The sequence below is a fragment of the Bremia lactucae genome, linkage group LG1, assembly GCF_004359215.1.
Source record: "Bremia lactucae strain SF5 linkage group LG1, whole genome shotgun sequence".
Taxonomy (NCBI): Eukaryota; Oomycota; class Peronosporomycetes; order Peronosporales; family Peronosporaceae; genus Bremia; species Bremia lactucae.
This window is the reverse complement of record NC_090610.1, coordinates 13,463,042-13,476,847: the sequence shown is the minus strand read 5'-3', so window position 1 is coordinate 13,476,847 and position 13,806 is coordinate 13,463,042. Positions and strand designations below refer to the sequence as shown.

Here is a 13,806-nt window from a genome sequence, read left to right as displayed (position 1 = left end):
AGTGACAAATCATTTGTCACTTTCAACTTCAAGGTGATGAGGGATACCTCATCACCAGGTGCAGAGACACATAATGATTGTGTGTCTGGAGCAACTTTAGTCAAGAGATTTGCAAATTCTCTTGAGGTTGCTGGATCAGTAGGGCGTTGCGCCCCTACGGACCCCGACCGTTTTTTGGCGGTCCGCTTCGCTGTTGCGATTTCGCAACAACGTCGGACCCGCGACCGTTGCCTTTTTGGCATTCGGTCCAAAATTACGTTCAGTACCTTCCGGTACTGGGCGTGGGGGCACTACACGCATGAGTGTAGTGTCCTATTTTTCGGCTTTGATGGCATTTCTGCAATCGCTTATTGCTCGAAAAGCGAGGTCTCTCGCTTTCGACGTAAGAGAAGTCCATGGGTTCTGGACCTCCTAGTTCGTGTCGTCTTGAAGGAAGATACGATGACGAACTAGCTTGAGCCTGTCTCAAGCTAAAGACCTCCTGTTCCGCAACGGATATTGCTTCTTCAAGCGTATCCACTTCCAAGTGGAACAGGTGGGTCTTTACGAGACCATCCGTAAAACCTTGCATGAACACCGCAATCAACGTGTGTTCATGGACTGGGTTATTTGTAATACAACTCGCTAAGAGTCGTATGTGCTGGGCAATGCGTGAGCATCACGCTTGCCTTGCTTGAATTCCAGAAGCTTTGAACGAGCTCTAAACGCAGCCCTAGGTGGTTCAAACGTCTGCTTGAGCCGGACTTTAAAAGCCTCAAGCAACCCAAAGACATATGGGTCGCGCAACTTAAGGCCCAATGCCCAAGTTTTTGGCACGACCTGCCAAATTTGATTGAGCGAATGCAACTTGCATTTGCTCGTCGACGATGTGACGTGCCCTTATGGCATCGTCTAACTCGACAAACCATCTCAAGAGGGAGTCTTCTTCGACTCCCCTATACTTAGAGATATCAATCTTTAAGGTTTCTGGACGACGCGCTTGCGTCATCGCAGGTACAGGGGTCTGTACCTGTTTTAACCTCAGCAGTTCTGCCTGTTGAGAGCCTTGCTGATTCAGCAAGGCTACCTTCACCTCGTCAAGTTCATGTTGTATGAACTTGGCGATGGCTGAATGGAGGGCATCTCTGTCCGAATCGGACAACATTGCCAAGATTGCATCGTTTCCTACGGTCGATCTCATTCGTTCGACCTCACTCCTTTCTATGTCACTTAGAAAGGAGTAGCTTCCACGCGAAACGTGATGCGTATTCCCACTATCATCTAACATGTCCATGTCATGTTAGATGAAGGAAATGTGTCCTTGGACGGACCACAAAGTGCTACTAGGTGTAACGGGGCACTACGACTTGTACTGCTTCAGTACAAGTCCACTTCGCACTGCTTCAGTTGCGAGTGGTGCCTTACGTCACTTCACGTACACTAGTACGTGCAGAGGAAGACTTCTCTTTAAGACAACTACCTTAAAGAGGGTCAAATGAAAACTGTATTAATATAATTTAGTTCTCTTCTTTCTAACTGTTAATGGTAACTTAATTATGAGCTAATACTAAACATGCAATTGAAATCTTACCTGTCTCTCTCTCTTTGTTTACGTTTACAGCTGATTAGTCTGCGGGATAAATAGATACAATGGCCTATACCTATTTATGAATAAGATTTCTGAACATTACTACATAAAGTAATATTCTCCTAATATTATCTACCATTTAGATAATATATTAATTAACAACCTTTAAGTGTTATTTACATGTAACGATACACCCCGTTACATCTAGCCTCATATTATCTTGACCTGATTTTGACGTCATATTACTGACATAAATATTATTTCCTATAAGTAGAAATACTAAAGGAGTATGAATTTATCGTCACGTAAATTTTTGCTTTATATTTTCAATATTACCGTGTATCCAATGTAACCATTGGATCCGCTTTAAGCCAGGGGAAGGAAAGTCTTAAATAAACAATTTTTCTACAATATCTAATTTATATTTACAAGTTTGCTTTTGGAAAACCTTGAGCTCACGACGGTCCTCTGGTATTACATGCACAGCACTGCATCTTCATCTTCATCGATGAAGTCTCTGTCCATAAAGCCACAACAAACATTACCAAGCCATCATCCCTTCAAAGAGTCTGCCAGAAAGAATATTGAGATGAAATCGATTCAAGACCCAAGTCTGGAGCTATTCGACATTGACTGTAATTTGACACACGACGACCTTCGTGACAATGTAATTGCACTGATAGAACAATCAGTTGCCGTTGGCGTGAAAGAAATGCTAGTACCTGGATCAAACATTGAGGACTCGCAGCGATGCATTGAGCTTTGCAGACAGCACCCGACGCAGCTATTTCCAACGGCTGGGGTGCATCCATACTTCGCAAGGACGACGCCGTCTGAAGTGGAGCTTTCTGCACTGAAACGTTTGGTAGAGATAGATGACGTTCGAGCTGTGGGAGAGTGCGGGCTTGATTACTCACCGGGTTTTCCTGAAAGAATTTTACAAATGAAGTGGTTTGCCGAGCAGCTCATGATGGCCTGTGCAATAAAAAAACCGCTGTTTTTGCACCAACGATTAGCGCATCAGGATTTTACCAGCTTGATTGATAGAACAATAGAGGAGTCAAACGGATATTTTCCGCCTGCAGTGGTCCACTGCTTCACTGGCAATGAGGAGGAATTGAAGGCCTACATCGCTCGTGGTGATGACTGGTACATCGGCATTACCGGATATATATGCAAGAAAGAAGGAGCGGCACTAAAGGGAATGGTGAAGCACGTGCCTTTAGATCGTCTTTTGCTAGAGACAGACGCGCCTTACATGGGGTTTCCCAAATGTCGACAGGCTGAACTAATATGCGCTAAGAAACAGTACCCGAATGTGCCAAGTGCAATGCCGTTGGTGGCTGAGGCCGTCGCAAATGCTCTGGGTTGTTCGACGCAGGATATTGCTTCCATCACCCGAGCAAATGCTCGTCGATTCTTGCGCTTGTAAAGCAGAGCTTGAAGAATAGTACTCGATATTATATAAAAAGATTTAAGATTGAAAAAAGGTTTGAAGTACCATCGTGCTGCGATTGCGATTTAATTAACATTAATTGTTACAGCATTAATTTCCATCAATGCATCGCTGGTATTCACAGCACAAATGAGATTTAAATTAAATCGAGAAAAATGCTTGCTGCATACACAGACGCGGCCGTTAATTTCCATATTGCTTGCAAAGTAATTTACATGTGTAGTAAAACCCGTTCTTTAAGCGCGATCTAATTTGCATAGACATAGACGTCTCAATAGGTTAAAGCGCTGCTGAAGCGCGTAAACTGAATTGCTTCTGATTCCAAAGCTGTCGGGTATGCATCGTGCTTCATCACGTTTGAGCTACGGTAAGGCGGGTCACTCGAGTAAATGTCCATGTTGACCTTGCACAATGACATATTCGTGGAGCGAAGCAATTTCAACTCCAGCTGATGCATGATCATAACCATACGTAGAGCTTTAACTTCGTCGTCGAAGGCGGCAATCACTGCCGTCTCCTTCCAATTCCGACGGCGCCAGGTGCGCAGAGCGTAAATCCACTGGCTCTGTGTCTCAGGTGTGGATGCACTCAGCATGATGCGTATGCGTGGAAGATGCTTAATTGAGCGCTCCGTGTCGTAAACTGAGCGGACGGGGCACAGCTCGACGCTTAAGCGATTCGGCGTCAAACCGCCGTTAATTGGCTGCACAAGGACGCGGTGGCGGGTTAGCAAAAATTGACCCATGTAGCGCCCGTCCTTCTTGTCGTAGTACTGCAGCAATCCGCCCTCTAGCTGAAAAAAGAGAGGATCCTACGATACGGGGGATTATTAACGGGATCACATAATTTCTTTGAAGAATGAACGTACCGCCCTTTGCCCGAAATCATGCAGTAGCAAGTATCCCTCATAGTCGGCCATGACACACAAACGCTAAGCTTAAGGATTATCTCAGATAGAAAAGTAATACTCCAAGCAGTTGGACAACCTCCCCACAAGCGAGCAATTATCAAACTGCAGCCTGTCCTTTGTTCTGACTTTTCCCGATGTTGAACAAAGCATCATGTGGGATTGTAAAATTGCAGAAATCCCGTTACCGATGTACCATTAAGTTTGGGCTGCCTACAGATAATGCAACGTGTGTCAAAAATCTCAGCGATTCTCTAGGACTGCATATTTTACGTAAAGTGCTGGCAAGGCCATGAATGTCTAGATTCAACTCTTTTATAAGTAGTATTTGATAGTCTTCGAAGGCTACTTAAACAGTGCATAAACTGTGAGTGCTTGTCATTATTTTTTTATTACTAAAGGGGCCTGCTGCGACATCTGAAGCGCCTCACAAGGAACGCTGGCACTTGGCCACGCGTCGCTGCTGAAATTGATGTCTTTCGAATTGCCAATCAATCCTGATTTCATCTTTGTAATTTTCGCCTACTTCAAAGGATGTTCATCGCCTTTCCGGGAAAGTACGCGGGATCAAAAGCAGAGCTCTGATCCTTACAAAGCCTTCAACTCAAATTATATGGGTTTTGTTGGATACCATGGCTCTCTCATCCTACGTACAGTGAATTGGTCAGACAAGGCCAGTATAGGCGCGACGACTGCAAACCTGGGAAGCGACTATCTCACGCTATTTCAAAAATCTAATTTTGCCAAAATTCCGGCTGATTTCCACAAAAACATCAGAGCGTATTTACTGATCTCTATTAATTTCGATCGCTATCTGATCGCGACTCTGACTCCCCAGGATGCTGCGTCTCTGGATGTATTGCGTAATGAACTTAACGGCTCGAATTTATTTACGGGATTATCATGCACCACTACCAGTATTAAGGTATCTTCTTGCAATATGTTACTATGAAAAGGAAAACTCCTGGTGACAGAAATCCTGATGCATTTTCACATGTAAAAAACAGCCCGTTTCGGCCGAAAAGCCACAACAAAGTTTTGAACCCAAAACGTCGCAGACGTCCTGTCGACATGGCGGAGCTTATGGATACATAAACCTTACCTCGCTGAGGTAAAAAGTGGAGAGCTAAATCTATTGTAGCTATAGGCAGAGTTCGTCCGTAAGCACAAGTCCGTCAGCATTAAGACTGTAATCGATGGCTAGGTTTTGGCGGGCTACAGATCACGCTGTCGTCCGAGAGCCATGACGGAGCTGCATATAAAGCGCTTGATATAAAGCTCGGCGGTAACACAGCTGTTTCCAGCATTTTCAAAGGAAAAGCTTCGCGAGGTACCCGGTAGCAAGCGTCTTCAGCTAATTTCGAGTACGCTGAAGCTTCTCGATTATTGCGATGCAAATACGGTGCCCCCGGAATAAAGTCTCTCGTAACTCGCGTAGCAACGCACTCAGCAGTGCTGATGAGCTGAATGACATGTATGAATGCGATTGTGTGCTTTGTGATCTAGGGCTGCACTCGTATTTTGAGAAGAACAATTCTCAATTTCTTACACTATCACAGAGCCGGAGAAATCTGGCGTCGGCAAAATTAGTGTTTTCGACAATTTGGCTATCACCAAGTCTCGAACATGCAGCTATTATACGCAGTGACTTGTGTATGGGAGAAGGGGGATTTCTTTCGTCTGCCCACATCTTTGACGGTATCGGGTCAGCTTCATGCGAGATATGCGCCTGCGCTTTTAGTCAAAGTATACACATTTGACCCAACATTTCCTGCAGGCAACAGCAATGCAACGCGTCAATTGTCAGAACTTTTGGATGGTAGAGCCAACGAAGTAGCATTTGCGGGCCTTGAAGTGCATTGACCTACCGCAAGGGGCAACTTAACAATATTTCCACAGGTGCTCAATCTTTGAGCTGAAGATAATGCATCTATAAACCAACCTAGCGACAAACATTTTGCTGAGCGACTTGATCGTGTCGTAAGGAAAAAATTGCGCGCTTGATCTACACTGTAGCTGTCAAGGTTCTTCAGAAAGCACTGACAGATGGCAAGAGAAAAGTGAATTTAATGAGAAGCCGGGGTGGTGAATGTAAAGACGGAGCATGTTTATGGGCCTGTTTTCGTTTCCGACTACACAGCAGATATTAAGGCTTTAACATGCGCAAGAATGGACCTAACGTGCAAATTTGTGAGACAGTGACAGGCATGGATCTGCTCGTATCAAAGGTAGGGGAACGGGATGGCGGAATTGTACGTGAAGAACATTTCGAAGTGTTGGAGGAAAAGATGCGTTGGTTGGTTAACGACAATTTCAACAGGATTAGCTTTACTGGAATCTGGACTTGCGCAGATTTGGTTTTGTCCCTCATGCAGGTTGGGGTCTTGGCTTCGAGCGTCTATCAGTGTTGAACACACGTTTGGATGATACTCGCGAAATCATTCCACTGCCTCATTTTCAGGATAAATGCAATCACTTATTAAGACGTCTAACTCATTAACCGCTTGTAGAATGTTTACTATGTATTGTGTACGCAATGGTAATTGATCTCATTCGGCAATTTTATTTGTGGCTAGATTTTGTACATGGACATATAGCTCGTCCTATTTCTCACAATATTATAACCTTTCTGGCTATACAGTCGCGGCTAGCAAGTTGCACATGTGGACACGTTCCTGTTGTCCTTGCGATAAGAGCATATGAATGCGTTGATACCTTATTAATACTTCACTTTCAAATGTCACTGAGGAAACAACTTGCTCAGTAGGTCACGATTAATCTCAAATAGCTTATTCTTGTCCTCAAGTAGTACAGCATTTTCTTGGACAAGCGCCTTGCGCTCAACCTGAAGTGAATCAACTTCGCGTTTCTTTGAATTGAGCGACTGCTTCAAAGCCTCATTCTCTTCCGTGACAAACTTGAGCTGCGCCTGCAATCGGTTGGTATATAAACTGTTTCCGAGCAAATAGTTGTGCAGTGAAGCTAAACTTTCGTTCTGATTGGCTCCTCGCCCTTGCTGCTCACTTATATCTTTTCCTTCGCCGGATGGTGTCCGTGATTTTTTAATACGAAGAAGGATGCTTACCGGATCGTTAAATGAGTTGGAGAGAACAGGACTTTGCACTGAACTTAATTCAGCTCGAGCCACCGAAGCCATGCCAATTGACTGAGCCAAAAATTCAGGTCCAGATGCGATTGCAGGGGCTATAAGACGCTGAAATTCATTCGGTCGTAAAACCCCAGTTAGTCCATCGTATTCGTAGTGTTGCTGTTGATGAATAAATCTGTGCTGTTGTTGCTTAGGATCACCAATATGTTGCTGCTGTTTGAGGCGGCTTCGCACGATGTCAAGCGTCGGTAGTGAGCCCTTAGAAGAATTTGATGCCGCAACAGCATATTTACTATCTGCATTAGCACTGCTGTTTTTATCAGCCAAATTTGTCGCGGATGGCAAGAATCTTACAGATGAAGAGTGCACGAGAGAGTTCGACACTTCGTGCGGTGATGCCAACGGGGCATGTATTGCAGCGCTTGCGTCGTAATCTTTCTTGTCCAATTTCTTGGCTTTCTTCTTACACTCAGTAGCTGCCACAGGCGAGATGACGTTATTAAGCTCTGGCAAATATTTACGCATGAGGCCGTCGTGGGAAAAGCCTACCGGGCCATTCGAAGAAGCATTATGCGGTGTCGTTAACGCGCTAAGAGGCATCTCGTTTATTGAAGGCTCTGGCATATTCGCTGATGTGTTCATCTGTAAAAGCATCTCCGTGCTTTGGATGGAATCCCCTACCGGGCTTTCTTTATCTAGTGAAAGCTTTCGCTTGCCACAGGGCGACAATTTATTGAGCTCTGACACAACAACAGATCCGAAATTTCCACTATGGGGTGTGCTGCCCGCTCCATTTGAGTGCGCTCGCCGCGGAGCTTTCTTACGTTTGATAAGCTGCAATAGCTCTGGCTGATTTTCTCGAAAAAAGTGATGGCTGAATGTGCAAATGTCCGTCTTTGACTTGGTCCATTTGCGAAAGCCAAAATAATTGAGCTGGCGCTGAAAACTGTGAAAATTCGTGTGATTAAAATATTTGGGGAGAATTTGTTCCGTGACGGTTACGGGGTCCAGTATTTGCAGCGCCAAGCCGTCCTCAGACCACCGAATCACGCGAGAGTTTTCTACATCTAGTATCTCATACAAAAGAAGCAGGAATTTGGGCGCCTCGGGTTTATTGCGCTTGCCACCATCCTTTATCGAGGTCATCCACCCGATAGGCGACTGTTGCTGGGTCCCTAGCGGTGACACGTAGGTAGGGCCACCCGCCCTGGATGCTTGGCGGGTCTTGGAAGCTTTTTGCTTTGCAAGTTCATTAACGCCCAATATTCTGGGCAACGCATTCGTCGCTAGCTCATGCTTAAAATCGATGCGTTCCGTCATTTGGTTCATGTTAAGCGTCAACTGCGTCACCATTAAGGTATATCTATTCCTCAATATTGTAGCTGGCTCCTGCTTGCAAATGTGCTTGTGTGGCGCAAGAAAAAAGAACGTGCCGGCAATGGCTGCCTCAGCAGCGGGTCGCACAAAGATGGAAGGAAGAAAGGCGCACAAATCAATGCAAAATGCTTAGTTAATCCTCAGCACAACATGTGAAAAATGCATTGGCTGATTGGCTGCTTAGAGCGTGCGTGCCTGGAAAGCCTCGATCAAGAAGCCAAACTAACAATCCTAAAGGAAGTCCTAAAATACTCAATATTCTCGCTTAGTTTTAATTTCGGCTTTCGATTCGGGATGATACTGTTCGCCGTAGGCGAAACAGCTTTGCATAGGAAAAATTTCCCAGCGCTTATTTGCATCAAGCGAGTTTACACTTTGTTCAGGAAACAGCGCTTAACATGCTTCGCTGCTCGACGCCCATCAACAAATGTCCCTGAATCATTGTCGAGACAGAATTTTCTCAGAAGATTATCTGGAAGGATCAGTCTTATGCGACCAATTCGGTCAAATTTTGGATGCACTTTTTCCAGCCCTTTATCGGTCATCGATTAAATTGCGGAACGGCTCAAGTTCACTCTTAGCTTTGTAATGCATATTGCTTTATAGATTAGAAGCCGAACAAGTGTCTCTTATTTTTGTCATTCTTCCAAGCTAGATCTTTTTCATCGTTGCCAATCAAGCAGAAGACAGGGTAGTAACGCTCGAATTGGAACAATAGAATTTGTGTTGGTTCTTGTGCAGAGGCATAAAGCTCATCGAATAATGTGGTACAATGAAAATGTGTATTTATTTATTCGAGGTCACACAAATATTTCGAGTTGTTTTCATCCTTGTGATGCGAAATTAGAATTAAACGCATGGGTAAAGTAACGTAAAAATGTCGAAGTAAATATCGTTACATTGTTGTTTTTTCGACAAAAGCACAAGAGGGTTCTAGAATTAAAATGTGTCGAGCAACAGATTCTAAGAAATTGAATTTAACAAGGTAAGTTTTAACATACACGCGTAAGCCAGTTAAATAACCAATGTGTTCATATTACTACTTATTTACAGCTTAACTTTAACGTCTGGCTTCCTTTAACGTTGTTGACACGTGAATATTGTCTATTTTCTTAAACGGCACTAAGCCCAGGAAGTTTTCAGCACATTAAAGTGGGCGTTACAGGTATTGCCGTAGATAACTTGATAAATTACCAAATTGGTACTTTGACAATTCTCGAAACTCCACAAGATTTTATGTTTAGAAAATGAATTTAACATGCTTTATTTCTCAACCTACAGCTACGATGAGCACCCCGCAATCGATTGAATGTAAGGCTGCTGTTTGTTGGGGCGCGAAGGAAGACTTTGTTCTGGAAGATGTAGTTGTATCACCTCCGCGCGCTGGAGAAGTACGCATAAAGATTGTGGCTACAGGCGTGTGCCATACAGACGAGTATACACGGTCGGGCACTGACCCCGAAGGGATCTTTCCCGTCATTATGGGCCACGAAGGAGCCGGCATCGTGGAAAGTTTGGGCCCTAATGTGAATAGTGTTAAGGTGGGCGATCATGTTGTGCCATGCTACACTCCGCAATGTCGCAACTGTAAGTTTTGTAAGTCCAGCAAAACAAACCTTTGCTCTGTCATCCGTATCACTCAGGGAAAAGGCTTTATGCCTGACGGCACATCACGCTTTACGTGTAAGCGCAATGGCAAGATGCTTTTTCACTTTATGGGAACGTCAACTTTCTCTGAATACACTGTATTGCCTGAGATTTCTGTTGCAAAGATCGATCCTGCGGCCCCGTTAGATAAGGTCTGTTTGCTTGGCTGTGGTATTACTACTGGCTACGGTGCCGTTATGAATACAATGAAAGTGGAGAAGAATTCGACTGTGGCAGTCTTCGGTTTGGGAGCTGTTGGGCTTGCTGTCGTCATGGGTGCCAAGGCTGCAGGTGCACGCAAAATAATTTGTATAGATATTAACCCGAGAAAGTTTCCGATTGCCAAAGACTTTGGTGCTACTGAGTGCGTAAATCCTAAGGACTACGCCGACCGACCAATTCAGGAGGTGCTGATAGAGATGACAGAGGAGGAAGGATTTGGCGGGCTTGACTACACATTTGAGTGTATTGGCCATCGTGACACCATGCGTGCTGCGCTTGAGTGCTGCCACAAAGGATGGGGTCAGTCATGTATTATTGGTGTTGCTGCCTCTGGCGTCGAACTCGCCACACGTCCATTTCAACTCGTGACAGGTCGTCGTTGGGCTGGCAGCGCCTTTGGAGGCTTCAAGAGTCGTGATGGTGTCCCTGAGCTGGTGGATAAGTATATGAAGAAAGAACTTAAGGTGGACGAGTTTGTCACGCACACATTTGACTTAGCACACATCAATGAGGCGTTCCACGCCATGCAACAGGGCGATGTAAGTTTTTCTTAAGTAATAATGAAATGGTGCTGATATGCTAACTTGCTTCTTTCACTGTATTCATTGTTAGTGCATTCGTGCAGTCGTGTATATGCACGGTGTATCCCACTAATCATCATGTACGCGCATCCTATTAGTATAATTGCGCGAGCTAAGATATGTTTTCAGATTGCAAGAAATCGAGGCAATCAAGGATTGAATGGTTTCGTAGAACCAGTTGAATTCGTAACGTCAGATTTGATCAACCTTGGATTAACGTTTCGCGTATTTAGGGAAGATCACAAGTATGTTTCACACAATTATATCTTACTCGATTTTTTTTTAATTTCTAGTTAGGGAATCGTTAAAATAGCGTGTTCTTACAATCTTATAATTTTATCTGGTTAACTACTACCCCGTGTTTCATTCGCTAACGCCACCTTGATTTGCTTCCTGCGTTTCAGAAAATCAAACTTCTGCAATCAAACTTAGTTTCGAAACCATGCTATACGTGTCAGTGTCTTGGAAACATCTTCCAACGGGACGACCCCCGGGTCCAACGACCCCATATAAAAGTACAAACCCTAGCGCTCTTTATTCCTTATTTGGTACATGTAATGGGGTTGGAGAACCGTTGTTGTGGTACATGTACTTTATGGGCAAAATACCCTTTTATCCGTTTTAAAATACTTGATTACTCAAATCCCATTTATTATGGGTAACAAACGTAATCGCCGCCTGATATAAATCTGGCGGCCGAAATCTATTTTTAAATTAGCTAGGGTAAGGTTTAAAATTAAATAATTAAATAAAGTGCAGTTTCCCTTTTAATCTTAAAGCGTTAAGTGCCTTCCTAAGGCTTGCGCATTGATCTGTAAGAGATAAAAGCCTTTCTAAGGTATATAATCTTGGGCACTAGTTGCCACTTGGTTCTATGAACCCCGGAATCTCTTGAAGTAGGATTCATTAAGCTTTAATAGCTTGTACAACTCCCTGAGATGTTGAGCTCATTAGTTCTGTAGAACTAAAAGACGGTGTAACGGGCTGAAGTTGCCCTAATGTTACACAGGCCCCGTTAAGTACACTTGGTGTACTTAAGGGGATGGTCAATTACTAAATATAGTAATTAGACCCAACACTCGGGTGTGGTGCACACTTGTGACCAACCCTTCTGTATGTGATGCACATGGGTGCATTCAGATTAGGAGAGATGACGGCTAGTGTAACTGGGCACTACGACTTGTACTGCTTCAGTACAAATCCACTTCGCACTGCTTCAGTTGCGAGTGGTGCCCAACGTTATTTCACGTACGCTAGTACGTGCACAGGAAGACTTCTCTTACGAGGATAAAATGAAAACTGTATTAAATATAAATAAGTGTCTCTTGTTCTATCTTTGTAAATGCTAACTTAGTTATAATCTAATACTAAACATGTAAATGAATTCTTATCTCTATCTTATCTGTAACTCTCTCTTTGATTACTCCTACAGCTGATTAGTCTGCGGAATAAATAGGTATAATGGTCTATACCTATTTATGGATAAGAATTTGGATATTACTATATAAAGTAATATCCTCTAAATATTATCTACCTATTAGATAATATATTAACTAACAACCTTTAAGTGTTAATTTCATGTAACGATACATCCCGTTACATCACCCCTCCCTTAAACGACAATCACTTTGACTGTGATTGGATGGAGTGGTCAGTATGTAACCACTTAATTTTTAAAAAGAAGTTGATTGGTCAGAACCATCATTTTAAATTCCATCGCATGAAGAATCAACTCATGCGGGGTGACGATAGTGCTGCGCCTTCGGCTGCGGATCTTGCAGCCGCGGGTGACACACTGCTATCTCTTGCGGCAGACGGAACGTCTGCCGTAGTGTCTTCCACTCGCACAACACTAGATGTTGCGAGTGCACGTGGTGATTCACCACGTGAATACGACCCCTCTTTGGAGGTCGACTACGAATGCGAGTCGGATGAAGTGGCCGACTCGGGGAGAATGGAACAGTCGCCTGATATACGTCAGGCGGCTGACTATGAGCCTACGACTGAGAGGGCTCATTCTGATAGACGAGTAAACAGTCTATTTGGATCCGACGATGAGGATGATCCCTCATCGCCCGTTCCGTCTCCCGTACGGTCACCTGCACGTGTCTCTGTGCAAGGCGACGACGATGGCGTAAACCATCGTAAGGAAAATTCTTGTGGTACCCCATCTTCAGTGGATAGCACTCAGGGGAGTGAAGACAGTAAAATGTCTCATCTTGCCCCTGAAAAGAAGCCGTGGCTTTTGCCAGAACGGCTTATCAATAGCTTGTCTGGAGAAACTACTCCTCACAATAAATATTCTTTATTTATTGCGACAAAGCTTTATGGGCTTGACCCCAGCGCGAAAACTTTCGCGCTGAGGAAGATTTCTATCTCGATGCTTTTCTTAAGCATCGATGGTTAAGTGGCATAAGAAAGATAAAGTCTCGCTTATGCAAGCTTGGAGTGCGTTCATTCGCAATGTCAAAGACATAGGACGCGAAGCTTGGCTTCAAAAACTTGACGCGAATCGATTTTTCGATTCGATAAATTTGAGAAAAGAACTCCAACCGGTGCAAAGTATAAATTGCATCGGTTGTCACGTGAGGCTGGGCTTCCATGCCTCACGTGTGGTGACCCCTGTCCGTGTTGTGTAGACAACTCGAAGAGGTAAAAGGGGATGTCTATTCCCTTCTTCGCCCTGGGGAAGGGCTCGCATCTCTATTGAGATGCGTGACGCGATTGACGTTTTGCAATCGATTTACAAGCGCCAAGGGCGCGTGTTTTCCGATGGGCCTTCTGAACCATCGGGTGGGTCTCGTCATACTGACGGACGAGGCCCTCAACGTCAACAATCAGCTGGGAACGAGGTTCCCAGCTGTCATGCGAAGGTGGATAACCTCGCCAGCGAACAAGATAACTCGTTCGCTGCCCCTTCACATCACGGTGGTTCTGGAT

At 44.3% G+C, this 13,806-nt stretch overlaps 5 protein-coding genes across 5 annotated transcripts; 4 read left to right on the top strand and 1 right to left on the bottom strand.

Moving 5' to 3' along the window:
- Positions 1–1,999: 1,999 nt before the first annotated feature.
- CCR75_003617 (uncharacterized protein) lies at positions 2,000–2,859 on the top strand (the record flags this gene model as incomplete). The annotated part of the gene is made up of 2 exons (XM_067961711.1): positions 2,000–2,783; positions 2,809–2,859. Exons 1-2 carry the CDS (start codon positions 2,046–2,048, stop codon positions 2,857–2,859), a joined length of 789 nt encoding a protein of 262 aa, XP_067815315.1. The 5' UTR covers positions 2,000–2,045.
- A 2,697-nt stretch (positions 2,860–5,556) lies between these two features.
- CCR75_003616 (uncharacterized protein) lies at positions 5,557–6,080 on the top strand (the record flags this gene model as incomplete). Its single annotated transcript, XM_067961710.1, has 2 exons — positions 5,557–5,784; positions 5,916–6,080. 2 exons carry the CDS (start codon positions 5,557–5,559, stop codon positions 6,078–6,080), a joined length of 393 nt encoding a protein of 130 aa, XP_067815316.1.
- Positions 6,081–6,089: 9 nt separating this feature from the next.
- On the top strand, positions 6,090–6,430 carry CCR75_003615 (uncharacterized protein; the record flags this gene model as incomplete). Its single annotated transcript, XM_067961709.1, has 2 exons — positions 6,090–6,230; positions 6,257–6,430. The coding sequence occupies 2 exons, from the start codon at positions 6,090–6,092 to the stop codon at positions 6,428–6,430; spliced, it is 315 nt and encodes a 104-aa protein (XP_067815232.1).
- Positions 6,431–6,670: 240 nt separating this feature from the next.
- Positions 6,671–8,392, bottom strand: CCR75_003614 (uncharacterized protein; the record flags this gene model as incomplete). Its single annotated transcript, XM_067961708.1, has 1 exon — positions 6,671–8,392. The coding sequence occupies one exon, from the start codon at positions 8,390–8,392 to the stop codon at positions 6,671–6,673; it is 1,722 nt and encodes a 573-aa protein (XP_067815233.1).
- A 1,182-nt stretch (positions 8,393–9,574) lies between these two features.
- CCR75_003613 (uncharacterized protein) lies at positions 9,575–11,287 on the top strand. The gene is made up of 2 exons (XM_067961707.1): positions 9,575–10,824; positions 10,898–11,287. Exons 1-2 carry the CDS (start codon positions 9,664–9,666, stop codon positions 10,937–10,939), a joined length of 1,203 nt encoding a protein of 400 aa, XP_067815318.1. The 5' UTR covers positions 9,575–9,663; the 3' UTR covers positions 10,940–11,287.
- Positions 11,288–13,806: the final 2,519 nt, after the last annotated feature.